Here is a 25,954-nt window from a genome sequence, read left to right on the forward strand (position 1 = left end):
GCTTTCCTGGCCACCCCTCATCTCTTTCATTGTGAGTGTAGCTGACACTATTATATCCTTAGCATTTTTCTTTAAATGGACTTTAAAGCCCCTGCGCTGTTCACTGGAGAGTAATACATGTGAAGCCATGCACGTGAGGTGGTGTCTCTGCAAACTTACGATCAATGAAATGTTCAGTGTCCAGCTGTGTCCACTTCACACCATCTCGTGGACACATCCCACCCTTTGGGCAGTGCTGCTGTGCAGACTTATAGCCAGGGCAGCCAGGAGAGAGCATCCCCAGGGGAAAGCCATTCTCGGTTCCCAAGAGGCAACTCCTCCAAGTCACTGTCAACTTCCCAGGGGGCTGGCTAGCATGTAAGGGGGAACCTATTTAACAAAAAGGTGTGTCTCATCTGCTGTCTGTCCCCACTGTCAGGGTCCCTGTCCCTTGCAGCAGGCTGGGGCTAGGCCAGGCAGGACACGGGCATGCAGGACATAGTTTGAGAGGCTTCCCGACAGGTATGGGGCAGAAGAAGCCCTGTGTCTCCCCTTCAATCCTGCTCTTAACCAAGGGTACTAAACACAGGCAGACACTTGAGAAGGGACTAAGGATCTAGCAGGGAGAGAGAAAAATGGGCAGGATGGGGTGTGGGAAGATCTGTCTGTATCCATCCACCTCACCCTCTTCTTTAAAAATAGAACACTGGCTGGGCGTGGTGGCTCACACCTGTAATCCCAGCACTTTGGGAGGCCAAGGCGGGTGGATCACCTGAGGTCAGGAGTTTGAAACCAGCCTGACCAACATAGTGAAACCCCGTCTCTACTAAAAATACAAAAATTAGCCAGGCGTGGTGGTGCATGTCTGTAATCCCAGCTACACAGGAGGCTAAGGCAGAAGAATCACTTGAACCCAGGAGGCGGAGGTTGCAGTGAGCCAAGACTGAGCCACTGCACTCCAGCCTGGGTGACAGAGTAAGACTCCGTCTCAAACAAAACAAAAGAAAACAAAAAATAGAACACTGGGGCAGGGTGCAGTGGCTCACACCTGTAATCCCAGAACTTTGGGAGGCCGTGGTGGATGGATCACTTGAAGCCAGGAGTTTGAGAGCAGCCTGGCCAACATGGTAAAACCCCATCTCTACTAAATATACAAAAATTAGCCAGGCATGGTGGGGCGCACCGGTAATCCCAGCTACTCAGGAGGCTGAGGCACAAGAATCGCTAGAACCCAGGAGGCAGAGGTTGCAGTGAGCCGAGATCGCACAGCTGTACTCCAGAAGTAGATAATTCATACATTTTAAGTTGTGTGCTGTTGTGAGTAGCCTGATGAAATCTCATGCTGTATGGGGCGTGTCCATGCTGTATCTGCTCCCTGTCTGTTAGTCACTAGTGGTCATCTCAGTTATCCATCAACTGTCACGGTTTCACAGTGCTTATGTTCAAGTAGCCCTTAGTTTATGTAACAATATTTTACTACTAAAAATTATTATTGTTGTTGTTAGTCTCTCACTGTGCCTAATGTATTTTATTATTATTATGTTTTGAGACAGGGTCCCGCTCTGTCACCGAGGCTGGAGTGCAGTGGTACAATCTTGGCTCACTGCAGCCTCGGCCTCCCAGGCTCAAGTGATCCTCCAGCCTCTGCCTCCCAAGGAGCTGGGACTACAGGTATGTGCCACCATGCCCTGCTAATTTTTTGTATTTTTAGTAGAGATGGGGTTTTGCCGTGTTGCCTAGGCTGGTCTCAAACTCCTGGGTTCAAACAATCTACCCGTCTCGACCTCCCAAAGTGCTGGGATTACAATCATGAGCCATCACACCCAGCCTATTTTATTTTATTATTTTTTAGACAGGGTCTTACTCTATTGCCCAGGACGGAGAGCAGCAGTGTGATCATGGCTCATTGTAGTCTCGACTTCCCAGGCTCAGGTTATTCTCCTGCCTCAGCCGCCTGAGTAGCTGGGACTAGAAGCATCCACCAACACACCTGGCTAATTTTTTTTGTACTTTTAGTAGAGATGGGGTTTCGCCATGTTGCCCAGACTGGTCTCGAACTCCTGGGCTCAAATCATCAGCCCGCCTCTGCCTCCCAAAGTGCTGGGATTACAGGCATGAGCCACCGCATCTAGCTGTGCCTAATTTGTAAATTAAACTTTATTATAATTAGAGCTGTATAGGAGAAAACATGGTATATACAAGGTTCAGTAGCTCTCTGCAGTTTTAGGCATCCACTGGGGTTCTTGGAGCGTTTCCCCAGTGGGTAAGTGGGGATTACTGTACCCAAAAGAATTTAAAACAAGTGTTTAAGCAAATCATTGTACACGCACGTTCACAGCTGCATTATTCACAATCACCACAAAAGTGGAGGCAGCCCAAACGTCCACCAACAAATGAACAGCTAGGCTGGGCGCAGTGGCTCATGGCTATAATCCCAGCACTTTGGGAGGCCAAGACTGGCAGATCAATTGAGGTCAGAAGTTTGAGACCAGCCTGGCCAACATCGTGAAACGTCGTCTTTACTAAAAATACAAAAATTAGCCGGGCGTGGTGGTGCATGCTTGTAGTCCCAGCCACTTGCGAGGCTGAAGCAGGAGGACTGTTTGAACCGGAAAGCGGAGGTTGCAGTGAGCCGAGATCATGCCACTGCACTCCAGCCTGGGGGAGAGCAAGACTCCGTCTCCAAAAAAAAAAAAAAAAAAAAAAGAGCCTCCAGGCTTGGTTGTGGAGTAGTGGGGGTTGGGGACTCAGCGGAGAGGAAGCAGGACTAAGGCCCCCTACAAGTCCTTCTGGATGTGACTCCAGAGGCCTCATCACACTCCCTCAGCCCCGGTAACTATTCTGCACAGCATTCCCCACGGACATGGGAACTGGGCCAGATGCTATACTAGGTGCTAGAGAGATAATGGAGAAGAATGCAGTCCCCCAAAGCTGGTGTTGAATGAAGTCAGCAGGGAGAATTTGGAGAGGTGGGAGGAAGGGGGCTCCCAGGGAGGGGGCCCACAGCCTAAGCAAAGGCTAGAGCCTGGACTGGGAATGCCTATGCAGGGCACCCTCGGCAGGGGTGTCAGGAGACAGGAAGCGGGGAAGAGAGGCAAGATTGCTGGAGGGGAATGGCAGTTTGAGAGACAGACAGAGAGGAGGAGATGATGAGGCGCCTCCAGCCCAGCCCAGCCCAGCTGTCTCAGCCACCTGAACACTGTCATGCCCTGCCCAAACCTCTCCTGCTCTCCTGGGGCTCTCAGTGACCCGCTCCTCCCCTAGTAACACACATTTTTTTTTTTTTTTTTTTTTTTTTGAGACAGAGTCTCACTCTGTCACCTAGGCTGGAGTGCAGTGGTGTTATCTTGGTTCACTGCAACCTCTGCCTCCAAGGTTCAAGCGATTCTCCTGCCTCAGCCTCCCAAGTATCTGGGACTACAGGCTCACACCACCATATCAGGCTAATTTTTGTATTTTTGGTAGAGACAGGGTTTCACCATGTTGGCCAGGTTGGTCTCGAACTCCTGACCTCAAGTGATCCACCCGCCATGGCCTCCCAAAGTGCTGGGATTACAGGCGTGAAACACCGCACCTGGTCTGTTTTTGTTTTTTTTTTAGAGACAGGGTCTTGCTCAGTCACCCAGGCTGGAGTGCAGTGGTGGGATCATAGCTCATTGAAGCCTCAAACTCCTGGGCCCAAGTGATCCTCCTGCATCGGTCATCTGAGTAGCTGGGACCACAGGCACACACCACCATGACTGGCTAATTTATTTTTTAGTTTCTAGTAGAGACAGGGTCTTGCTATGTTGCCCAGGCTGGTCTCCAACGCCTGACCTAAAGCGATCCCCCTGCCTCAGCCTCCCAAAGTTCTGTGATTACAGGCGTGAGCCACCGCGTCCAGCCTGGGTGTAATTTGAAGGAAAGGCTGATCAGCTCTACGTGGACTGACTGTGGGTGTGAGAGAGGCTTGTGCAGATTTGTACACGTGGTGCCTCAGCCTGGGGCAACCCCTCCACGTTCACACAGTCACAAACAACTCAAAGAAATACAAATACACTCTCAGTCCACCACACACAAACCCTCATCCACATACACACATCTGCCCACAGACACAGTTAAATACACAAAGACACAGCCACACCCACCCACCCCCACACACGTGCACCCATCCACCCCACCACAGATATGAAAACACACACCTCAGTCAGCCACACACGCTCACACACATGCTCACACCCATACCCGCTCACGTACACTTAAACACACCCAAATACACTCAGACATTTAACCACATATTCACCCACAAACACCCACATTCACACACACATCCACCCACCCAGATACACACTCCAATACACAGTCACTCATACACACTCAGACACACTCAAAGACATGTTTAGTCACACACATCTGCACACACCTACACCTGTTCACATACACCTAGACACACAGACACACTTAGTCACAATCACACACATTTAGTCACACACTCAAAAATGCACACATACTCACACTCAAATACACACACAGGCCGGGTGCAGTGGCTCACGCCTGTAATCCCAGCACTTAAGGGGGCCAAGGCAGGCAGGTGAATCACCTGAGGTCAGGAGTTCAAGACAAACCTGGCCAACATGGTAAAACCCTGTCTGTACAAAAATACAAAAATAAGCTGGGCATGATGGTGCGTGCCTGTAATCCCAGCTACTCGGGAGGCTGAGGCGGGAGAATTGCTTGAACCCTGGAGGTGGAGGTTGCAATGAGCTGAGATCACACCACTGCACTGCAGCCTGGGCGACAGAGCAAGATTCTGTCTCAAAAATAAAACAGGCCGGGCGCAGTGGCTTACACCTGTAGTCCCAGCACTTTGGGAGGCCAAGCGGGCGGATCATGAGGTCAAGAGATCGAGACCATCCTGGCCAACATGGTGACACCCCGTCTCTATTAAAAATACAAAAAAATTAGCTTGGCGTGGTGGTGCGCACCTGTACTCCTAGCTACTCAGGAGGCTGAGGCAGGAGAATCGCTTGAACCCAGGAAGCGGAGGTGGCAGTGAGCCGAGATCGCACCACTGCACTCCAGCCTGGGTGACAGAGTGAGACTCTGTCTCAAAAATTAAATAACTAAATAAAATAAACAAAACAAATACACCATCATACTCATAGATGCATGCAATCACACAGACACACTCCAAGTTACAGTCTTGCATGCTCAAGCATTCACCCCACACACAATCACTCACACAGGCCTGTGCTTCTATCATCTGTGCTCAGGTGTCTCCTCCTTGGAGTAGCCTGATGAGCTCTCAAATCTGGGATGGGTGGGTGTGGTGGCTCATGCCTGTCATCCCAGCGCTTTGAGAGGCCGAGGCAGGAGGATTGCTTGAGGCCAGGAGTTTAAGACCAGCCTGGGCAACATAGCAAGACCCTGCCTCTACAAAAAATAAAATAAAATTAGCCAGGCATGGTGGCAGGCGCCTGTAGTCCCAGCTACTCAGGAGGCTGAGACGGGGGGATTGCTTGAGCCTCAGAGGTCACAGCTGCAGTGAGCTGTGATTGTGCCACTGTGCTCCAGCCTGGGCGACAGTGAGACCCTATCTTCAAAAAAAAAAAAAAAAAAAAAAGAGTCTGGGATGAAGGGAAAAGTCCTCCCATGACACCTTCGCTCTGTCCTGCTGTTCTTTATATTTTACAAGCTCCAAACTGCCCTGGCTAAGGCTGGGCGTGATGGCTCATCTCATGCCTGTAATGCCAGCATTTTGGGAGATCGAGGTGGGCAGATCACCTGAGGTCAGGAGTTCGAGACCTGCCTGGCCAATTACAAAACCCTGTCTCTACTAAAAATACAAAAAAATTAGTCAGGCGTGGTGGCGTGCGCCTATAATCCCCAGCTACTTGGGAGGCTGAGGCAGAAGAATCACCTAAACCCAGGAGGTGGAGGTTGCAGTGAGCTGAGATGCCACCACGCTCCAGCCTGGTAACAGAGTGAGACTCCGTCTCAAAAACAAACAAACAAACTGCCCTGGCTAATCTTGGGATGGAAGTTTTAGAAGCAAGAGGCTGGTGGGGGGAGGGATTTCCCAGTGTATGTATGGGTATCGGCCTCTGTCGGGGGCACAGGCTGGCTGTGGGGAGATGTACTGGGTCTTATTCTCGTCTGCATAGGGCCCAGCACCTATTAAGTGCTCAGTAAACATGTGTTGAATGCATAAAAAAAAGATGTAAGGTGAACGGGTGCGCTGGCAGGTGTGCAGTGCTTTTAGGCGGGCACTTCATCCAGGAACTGCCACGAGAGCCCACTCACCTCTGTGACATGATCTTGAAGGCGTCCGGCAGGTAGCACTGCACATTCTCCATCTGGAAAGGGTCAGCATCGCAAATCTTGTCGTCCGTGCGCCCGTAGTTGGCATTCTCTACCATGATGACGTCGCTGCCGGGGCACCGCAGCTCGATGGGGTAGCCTTCACACGCCAGCTCCCGGCGCATCAGCCCGAACGGGAGCCCGGCCCGGCTCAGGCCTGCGGGGAGGGTTGGGGACGGTGTCACTCCTGGGCCTGGGCCAGGAAGGGAAGACCCTACCCACTGCCGAGAAAACGCCACCTCTGGCTCGGCTGTGTCCCGGAAGCCAGCTGAGGCAGCCTCAGTTGATTCAGCTGTAGAATGGGCCTCTCAGTGTGCCTACTTGTGTAGTGAGGAAATTAACCTCGCCCAGAGAGTGCCTGGACTCTCAGCATCTAGGAAGTGACGTCTGAGCCTTTGGAATGCTCTGCTTGATAAGAGTGACTGTTTTCCTGGGGTCCTCGGGCTACACCAGATATGCTGTTATGGATTGAACTGTGTTTCCCTGAAAATTCATATGCTGAAGTCCTAACCCCCAGAACCTGAAAATGTGACATTATTTGGAGATAAGGTCTTCATAGAGATAAATTCAAATGAGGCTATTAGGGTAGGCCCCAATCCAATATGACAGTGGTCCTTATAAAAACGGGCAATTTTGGCCAGGCACAGAGGCACACACTTGTAACCCCAGCATTTTGGGAGACAGAGGTGGGCAAATCGCCTGAGCCCAGGAGTTTGAGACCAGCCTGGGCAATATAGTGAAACCCTGTCTCTACCAAAAATACACAAATTAGCCAGACGTGGTGGCACACACCTGTAGTCCCAGCTACTGGGGAGGCTGAGGTGGGAGGATCACCTCAGCCCAGGAGGTTGAGGCTCCAGTAAGCCATGATTGTGCCATTGCACTGTAGCCTGGGCAACAGAGCGAGACCCTATCTCAATAAAAAAAGAGGGGGTGGGGGGTTGTTGTTAAGATAGGATCTTCCTCTGTCACCCAGGCTGGAGTGCAGTGGTGCAATCATGGCTCACTGCAAATCTCAACCTCCTGGGCTCAGGTGATCCTGCCTCAACCTCCCAAGTAGCTGGAACTACAGATTCACGCCACCATGTCCGGCTAATTTTTTACATTGTTTCATAGAAATGGGTCCCTTTTCTATGTTGCCCAAGCTAGTCTGGTCTCAAGCAATCCTCCTGCCTTGGCCTCTCAAAGTGCTAGGATTATGGGCCTGAGTCCTCGCACCTGGCTAAAAGGAGAAATTTGGGCACAGAAGTGTACAGGGGGAAGACAATGTGAAGACACAGGAGCAGGCGGCCATCTATCTATAAGCCAAGGAGAGGCCAGGCGCAGTGGCTCACACCTGTAATCCCAGCACTTTGGGAGGCTGAGGCGGGTGGATCACCTGAGGTCAGGAGTTTGAGACCAGTCTGGCCAACGTGGTGAAACCCCATCTCTACTAAAAATACAAAAATCAGCTGGACGTGGTGGCATGTGCCTGTAATCCCAGCGACTTGAGAGGCTGAGGCAGGAGAATCACTTGAGCTGGGGAGGCAGAGATTGCAGTGAGCCCAGATTGTGCCACTGCACTCTAGCCTGGGTGACAGACACTCCATCTCAAAAATAAATAAAAAATAAAAAATAAAAATAGGTCGGGCATGGTGGCTCACGCCCATAATCCCAGCACTTTGAGAGGCCAGGGCGGGCAGATCATGAGGTGAGGTGATCGAGACCATCCTGGCTAACACGGTGAAACCCCGTCTCTACTAAAAATACAAAAAATTAGCCGGGCATGGTGGCGGGCACCTGTATTCCCAGCTACTCGGGAGGCTGAGGCAGGAGAATGGCCTGAACCCAGGAGGCGGAGCTTGCAGTGAGCTGAGATTGCACCACTGCACTCCAGCCTGGGCGACAGAGCAAGACTCCGTCAAACAAACAAACAAATAAATGCCAAGGAGAGAGGCCTCAGAAGGAACCAACCCTGGCTGATACCTTGACCTCAGACTTCTGGCCTCTGCAACTGTGAGACAATCAATGTCTGTTGCTTAAGACACATGGTCTAGGCCGGGCTCGGTGGCTCACACCTGTAATCCCAGGACTTTGGGAGGTTGAGGTGGGCGAATCACCTGAGGTCAGGAGTTTGAGACCAGCCTGGCCAACATGGTGAAACCCCCATCTCTACTTAAAAAACTACAAAAATTAGCCGGGTGTGGTGGCAGGCACCTGTAATCCCAGCTACTTGGGAGGCTGAGGCAGGACAATTGCTTGAACCCAGGAGGCGGAGGTTGCAGTGATGGTATGCAGAGATCATGCCATTGTACTCCAGCCTGGGCGACAAACAAAGACACATGGTCTCTGGTACTTTGTTAGGGCGGCCCTAGTTAATGAATATGCTAACAGGACTTGGGGCAGGAGCTTTGGGTCACATAGTCTCAGCTGACTTCTAGAGATGCTAGAGATTCCGCTCAGCCCTGTAGGTGGTCTATCAGGGCTACAGAGTACAGAACTGAGCTCCAATACAGACCCTGGATAACAAGGCTTGGGGGAGCCTCTATGGTTGGCAGTACACCACGTGTGTTGTCACACATTGTTGCCGGGAGAGTTAACACTGTCCAGGACTCCACTGAAGGGGGTAACTGGAAACTCCATGCATGGAACTTTCTTGGACTCTGCCCTATGCACCTCTTTCCTTGCCTGACTTCTATTTGTTTTGAGACAGAGTCTCGCTCTGTCACCCAGGCTGGAGTGGAATGGCACGATCTCCGCTCACTGCAACCTCTGCCTCCCAGGTTCAAGCAATTCTCCTGCCTCAGCCTCCCAAGTAGCTGGGATTACAGGCGCCTGCCACCACACCCCACTAATTTTTGTATTTTTAGTAGAGACGGGGTTTTGCCATGTTGGCCAGGCTGGTCTCAAACTCCTGACCTCAGGTGATCTGCCCGCCTGAGCCTCCCAAAGTGCTGGGATTACAGGCATGAGCCACCACGCCTGGCCTGTTTGTTTTTTCAGACAGGGTCTCACCCTGTCACCAAGGTTAGAGCACAGTGGTGTGATCATAGCTCACTGCAGCCTCAAACTCCTGGGCTCAGGGGACCCTCCTGCCTCAGCCTCCCGAGTAGCTGGGACTATAGGCACATACCACCATGCCTGGCTAATTTTTTTTTTATTTTTTGTAGAGATGGGGGTACTTGCTATGTTGCCCAGGCTGGTCTCAAACTCTTGAGCTCAAGCAATCCTCCCACCTTGGCTTCCCAAAGTGTTGGGATTACAGGAGTGAGCCAGTGCACCTGGCCCTGATTTTAATCTATATCCTTTTGATGTAATAAACTGTGAGCAAATTAGCCGGGCGTGGTGGCGGACACCTGTAGTCCCAGCTACTCAGGAGGCTGAGGCAGGAGAATGGCGTGAATCTGGGAGGTGGAGCTTGCAGTGAGCCGAGATCACGCCACTGCACTCCAGCCTGGGCGACAGAGCGAGACTCCATCTCAAAAAAATAAATAAATAAAAAATAAATAAACTGTGAGCATAACATCTAGTTAGTTCCAAGTCCTTCTAGTGAATGATCATACCTGAGTGTTCTCTGGGGGACCCCCAAACTTGTCATTGGTGTCAGAAGTGAGGCTTGGCTTGGGGACTTCCCTAACTTCACCCCACCCCATGCAAGGAGCAGAGAAAACATGGGAATGAACTCATGTTTCTAGAAGAAACCACAGAGACTGGCTTTGCCGCTGACAGGGCAGATGTGAAGTCTGGTTCAGAATGCAGATTCGGGCCCCATGCTCGGCCTGCTGGATCAAAATCCCAGGGGTGAGGCCAGGAGCCTGCGGGGCTATGTGCCAACCAGGTGATGGTGATGCATGCTCAAGTTCGAACAGTGGCTGGGCGCGGTGGTTCACGCCTGTAATCCCAGCACTTTGGAAGGCCAAGGTGGGTGGATCACCAGAGGTCAGGAATTCGAGACTAGCCTGGCCAACATGGTGAAACCCTGTCTCCACTAAAAATACAAAAAATTAGCCGGGCATGGTGGCAGGCGGCTATAATCCCAGCTACTCGGGAGGCTGAGGCAGGAGAATCGCTTGAACCCGGGAGGCAGAGGTTGCAGTGAGCCGAGATCACACCACTGCACTCCAGCCTGGGCGACAAGAGCAAAACTCCATTTCAAAATAAAAACATTTAAAAAGTTTGAACAGCCACTGTTCTTCTCTCCCCAAGCCTCAGTTTCCCAATCTGTAAAATGAGCACCTACAGCCCCGGGTCATCCTGCAGGGATCCTGTGCCTTAGAAAATGCTCTTGAAGGAAAGCACTGAGCATGGCACCCTGCACACAGAGGGTGCCTGATCAGTATCATCTGGTGACCCTCCAAGGATTTCACTGTGACAAGGAAGGGACATGTCCTGAGCAGGCTGAGCTCCCTGGGGGGATTGCGTTGCCCCATTGTTGGTCATCATCTTGTACCACACGGGGATGGAGAACTAGAATGTAGGAGCCAGACAGCCGGCTGGGGTTGGAATTCCAGCCCGGCCACTCCCTGGCTGCAGCCTCATCCAAGTCACTGACCGCCTCTGTGCCTCTGTCCCTCCCCTGAGGGGCAGAGAGGACAATTCCCATCTCACAGGACTGTTGTGATGGCTCCAGGGTGTTAATGTGTGCAGAGCGCAGTGAGATGATATGAATACTAATTATTGTTATTATGAATATTATTAAGGCGGTTTGTCTGCACAACAGAGGGTGCCTGGCAGGGTCCATGCTGGCCGGGGCAGCACCTTCTGTGATGCTGGTTCCAGCCAGGCCCTGCAGGGTGCTGGAGGGCAGCAGGGATTCAGCCAGGGACCCAGATGCCCCAATGTGGGGACCGTCGCTTGTAGGTGAAGGAAGTGACCACCTGCTGTACGAGGTTTCCGGAGGGCACTCGTGCGGGACGGTGACAGAGCCGAGCCTTTCCAGAGATCTGGGTGGGTACCCCAGGGGTATGGCAGGGAGGCCCTTGGGGTTTTTTGGGGTGAGTTGAGTCCCAGCGGGGGGAACTTTTCACATGTGTTCCTCCAGCACCATCTGCCTCCTCATCTAATTTTAGCCTTCCCGGGCTTGGGAGGGAGGGCTGGGGGTGGAAGGCTGGCTCAGATGGGTCTGGGGGTGGAGGCAGCCCTCCCGGCCCAGCTGGGGCTATGGGGCAGGACCTGGATGGGCAGAGAACGTAGCAGCAGAGGAGTGAGGTTGCTGGCCAGCGGGGCAGTGCCAAGGCCCTGGGGCCCAGCTGAACCGTGTCCCTTCAACCTTTGGAGCTTTCCAGAGGGCAGGGCCAGAGGGAGCAGAGTCACCCGCCAATGCCCTTCATACAGGGATGTCGGGGTGGGCAGGGGGCACATCCCAGAGTGAGGGGCCGGGCCCACTGGCCTCTTCTCTTGGCCTCCGACGTTATCCCGCCCTTGCCCCCGGCCTGGGCCGGTCACGGGGCCAGTAATTGAGTAATCGGTGAGGGTGGGCAGGCAGGCTTGGGGCACTAATAGTGGCGTGTGCAGGATCCTAGGGCCGGCATAGGGCCGAGCCGGGTAATTAGTTGTTTTTAAATAAACGTCAGCGGGCATGCTTTAATTAAGCCTTCTTCCCAGTGAGAGCCTCGAAGATGTAATCACAGAGAGAGAGAGAGAGAGAGAGAGAGAGAGAGAGAGAGAGAGAGAGAGAGAGAGCGAGCTCGCGCGCGCGAGACAGACAGAGAGAGAGAGGAGCATCGGCTCACCAAGAAGGCCTGTCCTGGTCCCAGGGGCCACAGCGGGATGGCCCCTACCAACCTGGCCCAGCTGACTTGTTGGAGGTAAGAGGATGGTCCAGGGGCCTCTTGGTGGCACTGGGGTGTGTGTTACCACTGAGTCTTCCACTGGCCTGCTCCAGCTGAGGTCTGGGGCGGGGCAGGAGGCTGTAATTCTTTACTGAGTGATCAGGAGGGTTTTCAACATTTTATCTGCCCCCGCAGAAGGGTTTGGGAGCCGCGGCCCCTCCCCGGCCCCAGCAGCACCTACCTTGGGTGGCCGAGGTGACCAGGACGGCGGTGACACACAGATTCCAGAGCACTGCGGCTAGGCGGGCCATGGTGGCGGCCGGGTGCGTGTCCGGAGCTCTCAGTGGCCTGTGCGGGGGGCTTCGCCCCACATCACCTGGCAGGCACCACGGCCTGGACCACCAGCCTGGGGGAGGACAAGGAGACTGAGGTGGGGATAGGGCCTCCAGGCCGCTCCCCTCTCCTCCTGCTGGTGGCTGAGTAGCTCTGAGAGGCTGAGGTCCAGCACGTCCCTCGAGCCAGCCCTATCTGTAGGGCCCCCTCCAGGGTCTGCAGCTCACACTACACCCCCCACCCTTACACCCAGCAGGCAGACCCACCCATGTGGGCACCTCTGGGCAAACAGACTGCCAACTCTTCCCCACTGGAACCTCCTGGGACAGCTCATGGGGAGATCCCAGGCAGGCCTTGGACCCTCTGGAAGCCTCTTCCCCATGCCCCTGTCCTGACCCCGCCCACTCATCTCCCCTACTCGCATCCTCACCATGCGCAAGGAGGTAATGAGTGTCCTCGCAAGTGAGGGACCCAGGCGTGCAGCCCGACTTGCAGCCTCCCCGTCTTGGGCAGAAATCCAAGCCCCCGCCCCCAGCCCCCTGCTTCCTGTCTCTCAAGCTCTGGTGGCTAATTAGAATCCAGCTGGCGCCACAGATCGGGAACCAGGGATGCCCGAGTCCCCTCTTTCCTCTCTGGGGGACCTTCAGGGTAAGCTGGAGACAGGCAGGCGGGGTGGGAGGGGGACACTGCCTCCCCCTCTGGGGGGGCCAGGGGAGATGGGGGAGGGGTGAGAATTGTGTGCTGTCCCCTGCCATCCTCCCCACCTGCTCTGTCCCCAGGCACAGCGGCTCAGTTTTTTTTTTCATTATTATTATTTTTTTAAATTTTAGAAACCAGGTCTCACTCTGTTGCCCAGGCTGGAGTGCAATGATATAATCACAGCTCACTGCAGCCTCAACCTCCCAGACTCAAGGAATCCTCCCACCTCAGCCTCCCAAGTAGCTGAAATCACAGGCTTGCACCACTACCACCAGCTAATTTTTATTTTATTTATTTATTTACTTACTTATTTATTTTTATTTATTTTTTTTTCTGAGACAGAGTCGTGCTCTGTCCCCCAGGCTGGAGTGCAGTGGTGCAAACTCAGCTCACTGCAACCTCCGCCTCCTGGGTTCACACCATTCTCCCGCCTCAGCCTCCCGAGTAGCTGGGACTACAGGCGCCCGCCAACACGCCCGGCTAATTTTTTGTATTTTTAGTCGAGATGGGGTTTCACCGTGTTAGCCAGGATGGTCTCTATCTCCTGACCTCGTGATCCGCCTGTCTCAGCCTCCCAAAGTGCTGGGGTTACAGGCGTGAGCCACAGCGCCCAGCAACACCAGCTAATTTTTAAATTTGCTGCAGAGAGGAGGTCTTGCTATGTTGCCCAGACTGATCTCAAACTCCTGGGCTTAAGGGATCTTCCTGCCTGGGCCCCCCAAAACTTTGGGATTACAGGAGTGAGCCACTGTGCCCGGTCCAGGGCTCGGTTCTAACTGGTTTCTTCCTGCCTTATGGCTGCTCCTTCTCACCTCTCTCCCCGCCTCAGTCTCCCCAAATCCTCTCAGGCTTGCATGCTCAAATGTCTGTCCTCAGCTCTTTGCTTTATCTACACCCTGGTTCTCCAGGTGTGATCCCAGCACACTGGCATCAGCCTTGCCAGGAACTTGGTAGAAATGCACATTCTCTCTCTCTCTTTCTTTGAGAGACAGGGTCTTGCTCTGTTGCCCAGGCTGGAGTACAGTGGCACGATGACGGCTCACTGCAACCTCCAGATCCTGGGTTCAAGTGATGCTCCCACTTCAGCCTTTCAAGTAGCTGGGACCACAGGCTCTCGCCACCACGCCCAGCTAATTTTAAAATGTCTTATGGAGACAGGATCTCGCTACGTTGCCCAAGCTGGTCTTGAACTCCTGGCCTCAAATGATCCTCCCACCTCAGTCTCCCAAAGTGCTGGGATTACAGGCGTGAGCCACTGTGCTGGCCAGAAACACACATTCTCTGAGGCAAGCCCTCCAGCGTGGGAACCCCTGCTCTGTCATATCCAGCTGTCATCCCAGCCTGTCCCATCTCAGGCTGTCCTGGGCTCTCAGTACCATCATTGAGCCAGCACTTTCAAATCTCTTATGTCCAGCCTGGAATCTCTCATCAGAGCCCCCACTACCATTTCCCTGCTGAAAACCAAAACCCTTGTAATTGGCCCAGTTAGCTCCCTGACCCCATTTCTGCTCCAGCCACTCCTGCTATTCCTGGACCACAGCAGGCCTTGCCCCAGGGCCTTTGCACCTGTCGCTTCCTCTACCTGTAGCTTCTGCCAACCCACTGTCCACATGGCTGGCTCCTTCAGGCCTCTGCTCAGATAGAACTATTCACCTGGTGTATAGAATGTCCTCTTCATGGGGCAGGGATCATTGAACTGTTTTGCTCATGGTGGCCGTATCCCCAACTTTTATTTACTTTATTTTTTTAGAGATAGGGTCTTGCTCTGTCACTCAGGCTGGAGTGCAGTGGTGAAATCATGGCTCACTGCAGCCTCCACCTCCCAGGCTCAAGTGATCCTCCCACCTCGGCCTCCCTAGTAGCTGAGACCACAGGTATGCACCATCACATCCAGCTAATTTATTTTATTTTGCAAAGATGAGGTCTTGCTATGTTGCCCAGGCTGAACATGAACTTCTGGCCTCAAGAGATCCTCCTGCCTCAACATCCCAAAGTGCTGGGATTACTGCGTGAGGCCATCACCACTGTTGTCTTCATATCCTCAACTTTTAGAATAGGCCTGGCACGTGGCAATGAATTAATTATTTGTTGAATGAATCTCAGATCCCAAAGCTGAGACTCTGCCTTGATTCCTCACCTTCCCTGTCATCCCCCTTACAGAAGCCATCAGCAAGTCCTGTGGGCTCTGCCTCTGAAGTATCTCGCGACCTGCCCACTTCTGGCTCTAAGCACAGCACCTAGGCCCATGCCACCATCCTATGTCACCTGTATGTTGTCCTGGCCTCCTTGCCCGCCTCCCAATCCACCCTTCACTCAGAGCTAAGGGACCACATGATGATGTTGATCCGAACATTAACTGAGCCCCTGGTCTCTGCTGGGGTCTCAGTTCCTCACTAGAGCCCAGAGGCTGTGGGTGAACTGGTGCCACCAAGCTCTCCAAGCCCCATTCTGTCCTCCCTCCTGTTCCTGAAACATTCAACATTCCAGTTCCAGTCCCCAAGCAGGATCCCTGCATGTCGGCTGCGGCTGCTCATTGTTCAGGGCTCAGCCGCAAGGTCACCCCAGCAGAGTGACCTACCCTGACCCCCTGCAAACAAAACAGTCCTCGCCTGCGGCCCTCACCCGCCATCCTTTTCCCTGTTTTTAATTCACAGCTCTCAAGTGAGCACCTGAAATTACCTTTTTATTATCACGCGAGCTTCTTGAGAGAGGCCCTTACAAATCAGCACACAGCTGGGCACGGTGGCTCGTGCCTGTAATCCCAGCACTTTGGGAAGCCGAGGCGGGTGGATCACCAGAGGTCGGGAGTTCGAGACCAGCCTGGCCAACATGGTGAAACCCCATCTCTACTAAAAATACCAAAAAATTAGCCGGGCGTGGTGGCGGGTGCCTGTAATCCCAGCTACTCGGGAGGCTGAGGCACGAGAATTGGTTGAACCCGAGAGGTAGAGGTTGCAGTGAGCTGAGATTGTGCCATTGCACTCCAGCCTGGGCAACAGAGCCAGACTGTCTCAAAAATAAATAAATAAAACAAATCGGCGCAGGCCCTCAATAAATAAAGAACCCCACAGGGCAGGACGCCTGGTCCAGACCCCAGTCTCCTCACGTGGGAAATGGGAAGATAATATCTGCAAGACAGCCCTGAACACCCCCGCTCCAGCCCTGCAGCTCTCTGCCCGCTTCCCCTCTCATGCCCACTCCTGATACCAGCTCCCTCTCCACTGCCCCAGCTTCTTCAGTAAATCCCCCCCAGCCACCTCCAGCCCCCAACCGCATCTCCCCCCACATCCCTGACTAGACACGGCCGGTGTCACTTTCAGATGATTTTACAGTGTGTTACCCCCCCAGCCGCCACCAGCCCCTATCCGCATCTCCCCCCACATCTGTGACTAGACACGGCCGGTGTCACTTTCAGATGATTTTACAGCGTGTTACCCCCCCAGCCGCCACGAGCCCCTATCCGCATCTCTCCCCACATCTGTGACTAGACATGGCCGGTGTCACTTTCAGATGATTTTACAGCGTGTTACCTTGGGAATGGGGAGTGGCTTCCTTATTTCAACTTCCTCATTTCTCCCCCAACTGCCCAGCCACAGAAAGGTTCAGGGGAGGCAGTGTCCCCAAGCTGAGGATACTCCCCTCCCAGGGTCTCCAAGCGCTTTCTTTCCCACTGCAACAGGCATCCGAGCAGAGGAAATGGTTAGAGGGAGTAAAAATGGCTGGCTTGGTACGGTGACTCGTGCCTGTGATCCCAGTGCTTTGGGAGGCTAAGGTGGGTGGATCACTTGAGCCCAGGAGTTTGCAAGGCTGCAGTAAGCTATGATCCTGCCAGTGCACTCCAGTCTGGGCAACAGAGCAAGACCCTCTCTTAATAAAAAAAAATAAAAAAATAAATGGCAGGGAAGCCACCCGATGCCAAGTTGTGTGGGCAGCGAATCCACATGGGTCTAGATCCCAATTTTGCCTTATACATGCCCTGCGTGACCTTGAGCTGGTCTCCTCACCTCCCTGGCCCTGGTTCCCTCTGCGCTGCTATTCTGCAGGGTTCTGGTAAGGAGAGCAGTGCACGTACACGCTGGGCCAATACAGGCCCCATCAGAGGGTGCTGTGCACAGCCTGGTGCCAGTCAGGGCACAAAGACACCCACGGAAGAGGCAGTCCCTCTCTTCCTCCCAGGCTGCACCCTAGAATGCTGAGACTCCAGAGTGGAGCCCCCCAGAGCCATGTATACTTCCACCGGGAACTCCAAGGCACCTTCAGCCCAACCAGACCAAAACAAGCCCCTACATCAGTGCACAGTGCCACCATCCTCCCAGGCCCTCCAGCCAGAACCCCAGGAGCTGAAACCCTTGACTCCTCTTTCTCTCACCCCTAAATCCAGTTCAAGAGTAAGTCTTTGGGCTGTGTATACTTCCAGAACACCCCAGTGTTGGTCCACACATCTGTTTTCAGCATCTGCCCCTCTAGTCCTGGGCCCTGGCCACTCCCCAAGTGCCCTCTGGCCCCTTTGCCTCCGATGTCCAGGCTCTCCTGGCAGCCAGAGGCACCACCTCCTTTTTTTTCTTTTTTTGAGACGGAGTCTCACTTTGTCACCGGGGCTGGAGTGCAGTGGCGCAATCTTGGCTCACTGCAACTTCCACCTCCTGGGTTCAAGCGATTCTCCTGCCTCAGCCTCCTGAGTAGCTGGGATTATAGGCGCCCACCACCACGAGCAGACACGGGGTTTCACCATGTTGGCCAGGCTAGTCTGGAACTCCTGACCTCAAGTGATCCACCCGCCTCGGCCTCCCAACGTGTTGGGATTACAGGCATGAGCCACCGTGCCCAGCCTCCAAAACTTTTTTATCACCCCAAATAGAAACTCCGTACCCACTAAACAATAATGCCCACTCCCCTTGTCGCCCAGCCCTGGTAACTTATAATCTACTTTCTGTCTCCATGGATTTACCTATTCTAGACATTTCATACAAATGGAATCACAGGCTATGCGGCCTTTTTTTTTTTTTTTCCCAGTTAGATGGGGGTCTCACTCTGTTGCCCAGGCTGGAGTGCCAGGGCCCAATCTCGGCTCACTGTAACCTCCACCTCCCAGGCTCAAGTGATTCTCCCATTTCAGCCTCCTGAGTAGCTGGGACTATAGTCACATGACTCCTCTAAATGAACTCCTGGCTAACTTTTGTATTTTTTGTAGAGGCAGGATTTCGTCATGTTGCCCAGGCTGGCCTCAAACTCCTGGACTCAAGTGATCTGCCCATCTTGGCCTCGTAAAGTGCTGGGATTATGGCTGTGAGCCACCATTCCTGGCCTTATTTTGTGTCCAGCTTCTCTCACTCAGCGCCACGTTTCCAAGGCTCACCTACGTTCTAGCCTGGATCCGAGCTTCATTCCGTTTTATGGCTGCGTAGTATTCCACTGCATGGGTGGACCACGTTTTCTTTATCCAGTCATCGGTAATGGACATGTGGACTGTTGCACAGAAGGATCCTTTTTATTTTCTCCCTAGCTTTGCTGAGGCATCATTGACAAATAGAAATTACATCTATTTAAGGTTACATGATATTTTGATATCCATTATGTGTTGTGAAGTGATTACTACAACCAAGCTAACAACACATCCAACACCTCACCTCGACACCTTTCTGGTGTGTGTGGTGAGAACACTTGAGTCTAATTCCTCAGCAAGTTTCAAGAAAACAGTATGCTATAATAATTATTATTATTTTGAGACGGAGTCCCGCTCTGTCACCCATGCTGGAGTGCAGTGGCGCAATCTTGGCTCACTGCAACTTCTCCCTCCCAGTTCAAGCAATTCTCGTGCCTCAGCCTCCTAAGTGGCCGGGGCTACAGGTGGGCACCACCGTGCCTGGTTAATTTTTGTATTTTTAGTAGAGATGGAGTCTCATGTTGCCCAGGCTGGTCTCAAACTCTTGAGCTCAAGCAATCTGCCTGCCTCGGCCTCCCAAAGTGCTGCGATTATAGGTATAAGCCACCACACCTGGCCTGCTATTATTAATTATAGTCACCATGCTGTACCTTAGGTCTCTGGAACTTTTTTCTTTTAGAGATGAGGTCTCGCTCTGTTGCCCAGGCTGGAGTGCAGTGGCACCATCAAAGCTCACTGTAGCCTCGAACTCCTGGGCTCAAGAGATCCTCCCACCTCAGCCTTCCGTGTAGCTGGAATTACAGGTGTGTGCCACCATGCTTGGCTGATTTTAAATTTTTTTGTGGAGACAGGGTCTTGCTATGTTGTTCAGGCTGGCCTTGCACTCCTGGCGTCAAGCGATGCTCCCGCCTTGGCCTCCCAAAGTGCTGGGATTACAGGCACAAGCCATTCTGCCTGGTTAAAACATGTTTATCTGAAAGCTGAAAGCTTGTACCCTTTGACCTACATCCCCCGCCTTCCCCTGTGCCCTCACCCCCATAACCACTGCTCTACTCTGCTTCTACAAGTTCAATTCTTTTTTAGATTCCACAGATAAGTTGAGGTCACGCATTATTTGTCTTTCTGTGTCTGGCTTATTTCACTTAGCATAATGTCCTCCAGGTTCATCCATTCCAGAGGGGTGTTTTAAAAGACAATCTTGGCCGGGCGCAGTGGCTCACGCCTGTAATCCCAGCACTTTGGGAGGCCGAGGAGGCCAGATCACCTGAGGTCAGGAGTTCAAGACCAGCCTGGCCAACATGGTGAAACCCCATCTCTATTAAAAATACAAAAATTAGCCAGGTGTGATGGCGGGGACCTGTAATCTCAGCTACTCGGGAGGCTGAGGTAGGACAATTGCTTGAACCTGGGAGGCAGAGGTTGTGGTGAGCCAAGATCACGCCACCGACTCTAGCCTGGCCGACAGAGCAAGACTCCGTCTCAAAACAAAAACAAAAACAAAAGACAATGTTGAGTGGCGGGTCTTCTGCTTTAACCCCTCCAACACCTCTGACTCCCGCCTTGTCTCCCTCCAGCCATGCGGGTTCCCACCCTCCAGCCTCAGCCTGTCCCCATCTGTGTCCCTCAGACTCAGAGGTGTCCTCCCCAGAGACGCAGACATGGGCCTCTGCCACCCTGTATTACAGTGCCCTGCAGTCACTGCCTGCCTGGGCATCCCTTGCCATGCTGTGACCTCTTGTGTCTCTGTTTTCTTCTTGGTAAAACGGGGATACCTCAGAGGGCAGCTGTGCAACAGGACAAATTCACACACGAGACACTCGGGATGCTCCTGGCACACAGACAGGGTGAAGCATCCCTTGTCCCCATTGTCACCTTCTCTATTAGCTCGGGCTGCCATAACAAAGTGCCATAGACTGCGCGGCTTACACAGCAGAAATTTACTTCCTCCTAGTTCTGGAGGCCAGAAGGCCAAGATCAAGGTGCCAGCAACTTCAGTTTCTGTGGAAATTCTCTTCCGCCTTCTCACTAGATCCTCACAGGGCCTCTTCTCTAGACATGCATAAAGGGAGACAGATCCCTGCTGTCTCTCTTTTTTTTTTTTTTTCTGAGACAAGGTCTGGCTTTCTTGCTCAGGCTGGAGTGCAGTGGCACAATCCCGGCTCATTGCAGTCTCAACCTCCCAGGCTCATGGGATCCTCCCGCCTCAGCCTCCTGAGTAGTTGGGGCTACAGGTGCGTGCTCCTGTGCCCAGCTACTTTTTCGATTTTTTTTGTAGAGATGGGGTCTCGCTATGTTGCCCAGGCTGGTCTTGAGCTCCTGGCCTCAAATGATCTTCCTGCCTTGGCCTCCCAAAGTGCTGGGATTACAGGCATGAGCCACAAGCCCCGGCCTCTCTCTTCTTATTGGGATACCAGTCCTCTCAGAGTAGGGGGCCCCACCCTTAAGATCTCATTTAACCTTAATTACCTCCCTCAAGGGCCTACCTCCAAATACACTCACGCTGGGAGTCAGGGCTTCAACCTCTGCATTTGGGAGGGAGGTGGGAAGATACAATTTAGTCCATAACCTCATCCATCCCATCCCTGCTCCATACTTTTACTTGACCACTCCTAGAGTTCCTTTATTTTATTTTATTTATTTATTTTTTGAGATGGAGTTTCACTCTGTCGCTCAGGCTGGAGTGCAGTGGCGTGATCTCGGCTCACTGCAACCTCCACCTCCCAGGTTCAAGCAATTCTCCTGCCTCAGCCTCCTGAGTAGCTAGGATTACAGTCACACGCCACCACGCCTGCCTAATTTTTGTATTTTTAGTAGAGACGACGTTTTGCCATGTTGGTCAGGCTGGTCTTGAACTCCCAACCTCAGGTGATCCACCTGCCTTGGTCTCCCAAAGTGTTGGGATTACAGGCGTGAGCCACTGCTCCCGGCCTTTTCTTTGTTTTGTTTTGAGACGGAGTCTTGCTCTGTCGCCCAGGCTGGAATGCATTGGCGTGATCTTGGCTCACTGCAACCTCCGCCTCAAGTGATTCAAGAACCTCGAGTGATTCTCCTGCCTCAGACTCCCGAGTAGCTGAGATTACAGTCACAGGCCACCACACCTGGCTAATTTTTGTATTTTTAGTAGAGACGGGGTTTCGCCATATTGGTCAGGCTGCTCTCGAACTCCCAACCTCAGAGGATCCACGCGCCTCGGCCTCCCAAAGTGCTGAGATTACAGGTATTAGCCACTGTGCCCAGCCTTCTAGATTTTCTTTCTACTCCCAGAAGAATGGAAACTCCTGAGGCTGGAACTTGGTTTCCCCGACTCCTATCTCCTGGTTCCCTGAACACACAGTGGGTCCCCAAGCAAAAACTTACTGAAGACAGGGGAGTGACTAAGGACGGCAGTGAGGATAGTTGGAGATGGGGCGTCTGCCCTGTGACCTGGGGGGCCACGCCTGACCCCCACGGGCAGGGTGCCATTGCCTTGGGGGTACAGACAGAGTTCCCCAGGAGCACGACGCCCTCTCCCCAGAGTGGCTCCCCTAGGAAGCTCCAGACACCCCCAGGAACCAGCCTCAGCTTGGCAGGTGGTGGGTGTCCCCTGGGAGAACCAGGCCTGACCATCCCTGAGGCCTCTGGAGGGGGAGGTGTTACAGATTGAAATATGGCCCCCCACCCCCACCGCCAAAAAAAAAAAAAAAAAAAAAAAAGTCAGGCTGGGCACAGTGCACAGTGGCTCACACCTACAACCCCAGTACTTTGGGAGGCCAAGGTGGGAGGATCACTTGAGCCTTGGAGTTTGAGACCAGCCTGAGCAACATAGTGAGACCCCATCTCCACAAAAAACACAAAAATTAGCCGAGCACGGTGGCACGTGCCTATAGTCCCAGCTACTGGGAAGGCTGAGGTGGGAGGGTTGCTTGAGCCCAGGAGGTTGAGGCTGCAGTGAGCTCTGATTGCACCATTGCACTCTAGCCTGGGCAAGAGAGTGGGACCCCATGTCAAAAATACAAGAGATATGTTGAAGTCCCAACTCCTGATAACTCAAATGTGACTGTGTTGGGAACATCTGGAGTCCCTACAGAGATAATCAAGTTAAAATGAGGTCATCAGTGTGGGTCCTAATCCAGCAACTGATGCCCTTATACAAAGGAGAAACCTGGACACAGACATGCACAGAAGACCATGTGACCATGAAGGCAGAGATCAGAGTGATGCTTCTAGAAGCCAGGGAAGATTGCCAGTTAATGACCAAAAGAAGCCAGGAGACAGGCCTGCAACGGATTCTCCCTGAAGGCTCCCAGAAGGAACCAACCCTGACAACACCTTGATCTTGGACTTCCAACCTCCAGAGCTGGGAGGCGACACAATTCTGTTGTTGGCTGCAGTGGCTCACGCCTGTAATCCCAGCACTTTGGGAGGCCAAGGCGGGAGAATTGCTTGAGCCCAGGAGTTTGAGACCAGCCTGGGCAACACAGTGAGACCCCAGCTCTATAAACAAATATAAAAAAGTAGTTGGGCATGACGGGATGCACCTGTAGTCCCAGCTGCTGGGGAGGCTGAGGCTGCAGTGGCCTGTGATCGCACCAGTACACTTCAGCCTGGGCAACAGAGCAAGGCCTCATCCCTGAAACATAAACAAAACAACCAATAAAGTCTCTGTTGCTAAAGCTGTCCCGTCTGTGGTAATTTGTTGTGGGAGCCTAGGAAATTCATATAGGGAGTCAGGACACACAGAGAGTGAGGAGGGAGGCAGAGATGGGGGCAAGGGCCTGAGCCACAGAACTTTAAAGAAACCATTTACAGGAAACAGCAAACGACAGGGTGAGCATCTAGCTGGGCTCTCCAGCAAGGAACCACCTGAGATGCCTGGGACAGTGACGGACAGCTCCAAGTCCCAGCCCGAGCAGCTTCCACGTGTAGCTCATGTAATCCTAATAACCATTTAGGAAGGAGAGATGCTTGTACCCACAGTTTACAGAGGAGGAAAGTGAGGTCCTGTCATTGAAGAGATATACCCAGGGACACTCAACTGGTAAGGGGGCTTGAACCCAGGGAGGGCTGGCTCCCCAGGTTGGGTTTGGTGAGCTGTGGGGGGATCCTGGGGGGCCAGAAGAGCCCCCACCCCCCGGGCCCACACTGTATTTGAGTGTCTATGCAACCTCAGAGCTGGTCACGCCTGGACGTTCTACACCTGGGAAGCCAGGTGAGCCCACACCTGTGTCCGTCCCCACCTTGCACCTCAGTAGTCTCCGGTCACCTTATTTGTCTTTCTTTTTTCTTTCCTTCTTTCTTCTCTTTTTTTTTTTCCTTTGAGACAACAGGGTCTTGCTCTGTTGCCCAGGCTGGAGTGCAATGGTGCACTCTCAGCTCACTGCAGCCTCATCCTCCCAGGCTCAAGTGATCCTCCCAGCTCAGCCTCCCGAGTAGCTGGGACTACAGGCACACAAAACCATGCCCGGCTAATTTTTGTGTTTTTTGTAGAGATGAGGTTTCACCATGTTGCCCAGGCTGGTCTTGAATTCCTGGGCTCAAGTGATCCTCCCGCCTCAGCCTCCCAAAGTGCTGGGATTACAGGTGTACCCAGGAATCCATTGCACCCAGCCATAGGCAACCCTGTCTCACCCACGGGAAACGGGGCTGCACACCTGCCTGTATGTTCGCATCTAAGCCCTGCGTCTGTCTCAAGTCAAGGGTCGGTGCGGCAGGGTGGGCCACTGAGGCCCAGACTCTGTCCTCGGGTGCCCTGTGATGGGGATGGGGAGAGCAACAGGAGGAGAAGCGGCTGCTGGGGGAGAGGGGGCGCCTCTAGCCTGCCCTAGCCTGCAGTTGCCATGGCAACCCTCTGCGCGCTTGAGTGGGTGGGAGTCTGAGTGCCTTGGGTGGGGGGGGAGGGTGGGGAACCAAGGTGGGGATCTGGGATCTGGGCCCCCTTCATGGTCTCCTCCCTTCCTGGCAGCAGCCAGCCCCTCCACACACAGCCCTCTGGCTGCATCTCCTGCCTCCTGCCCACTCCCCAAACCCAGCCGCCCATGAGCCCGCCTCCTTCAGGAAGCCCTCAGGCATCCGGCAGGTCCATAAGGAAGCTGCAGGCCCTGGGGTGACTATGAAGGACCAGCTGAGAGTTGAAGCCCCTGAATTTCAATCTGCTGTGTAGCTTCAGAGCAAGCACTTGGCCTCTCTGAACCTATTTCCCCATTGCTGCTCAGGGACTAACAGACCTACCTCGCAGAGACAGAGCAGGTGCCCAGAGAGGGCCCAGGTACATGGTCCTCGGGCAGGGCAGGGTTCTCGCAGCATCTCCAGTCCCTGCCCCATCCTCCAGCTCAGTGGATGGCAGCCCAGTCCCTCCAGGTGCTCAGGAACCGGACAGTCATCCTGGATCCCTCTCCCCTCACATCACATCCAGCCCCGTAAGGTCCTGTGGCTACTCCTTCAGAGTCCACTCACCTCTCGCCACTCCTCAGCTTCTCTGGTCCAGCCCCATCATCTCCTGGCTGGACCCCACTTCCCCACCTCACTGTCTACACCTCGTCTCCCTATCTATCTGCCACCCCTGTCCCATCCAATCTCTACCTCGAGGTGAGAACAATCTTTGCAAAATGAAACTGTCTATAGTATGTTTCCCCCAGGGCCACCAGAGGGCGCCTGTGAGCATCTAAGTCAGCCGCTTCCCTCCTCTGCTCAGAACCCTCCGTGGCTCCCACCTCACTCGACCAAAAGCCAAAGTCTGTATCATACAAAGGCTCTGCACTGGGCCGGATGTGGCGGCGCACACCTGTAATCCCAGCACTTCGGGAGGCTGGAGAGGGCTGATTGCTTGGGCTCAGAAGTTCCAGACCAGCCTGGGCAACATAGTGAAACCTTGTCTCTGCCAAAAATACAAAAAGTTAGCCAGGCATAGTGGCACACGCCTGTGATCCCAGCTCCTCGGGAGGCTTAGGTGGGAGGATCTCTTGAGCCCGGGTGGTGGAGGTTGCAGTGAGCTGAGATTATGCCACTGCACTCTAGCTTGGGCAACAGAGCAAGACCCCATCTCAAAAACAAAAAACAAACAAGCCCTGTACAATGTGAAACACCAGGCACTGTTCTGCCTTAGGGCCTCTTCACGGGCTGTTTCTCTCTTCCCCAGATCCCCTCACAGCTCCTCCTGCATCTTCCTTTTGGTCTTTCCTCAAACATCACTAGTTCAGCAAGGTCCTGCTGGCCCCCACACTCCTACACCATGTCCTGACTTGATTTCTCCATACCTATCACCAGCACGCCATGCATTTTATTTGCTTATGAACTCTCTGCTACTAGATGCTGGCTCTGCAGGGTGGGGTTTGCATACTACACTCAGCACAGCGCCTGGCACAAGCAGGAAGCTGAAATATAATTGTTCAATGAAGAACCTTTTAAAGGTCACCCTGGAGCTGGGCACAGTGGCTCATGCCTGTAATCCTAGCACTTTGGGAGACCAATGCAGAATTGCTTGTGTCCAGGAGTT

At 53.2% G+C, this 25,954-nt stretch overlaps 1 protein-coding gene across 8 annotated transcripts in view; it reads right to left on the reverse strand.

The window, feature by feature from the left end:
• The window catches only part of ADGRL1 (adhesion G protein-coupled receptor L1), a 59,009-nt gene that overhangs the window by 23,757 nt on the left and 9,298 nt on the right, over window positions 1-25,954 (reverse strand). For all 8 annotated transcript variants that reach the window (XM_034945020.3, XM_034945012.3, XM_034945017.3 and 5 more), the window contains exons 2-3: window positions 12,310-12,474; window positions 6,262-6,475 (exon numbers count right to left, since the gene is read on the reverse strand). In XM_034945020.3, the coding sequence (XP_034800911.1) occupies window positions 6,262-6,475; window positions 12,310-12,379 (284 nt within the window). In that variant the 5' untranslated portion in view covers window positions 12,380-12,474. The remainder of the gene's footprint in view (window positions 1-6,261; window positions 6,476-12,309; window positions 12,475-25,954) is intronic.

Source organism: Pan paniscus, chromosome 20 (assembly GCF_029289425.2).
Source record: "Pan paniscus chromosome 20, NHGRI_mPanPan1-v2.0_pri, whole genome shotgun sequence".
Classification (NCBI taxonomy): domain Eukaryota; kingdom Metazoa; phylum Chordata; class Mammalia; order Primates; family Hominidae; genus Pan; species Pan paniscus.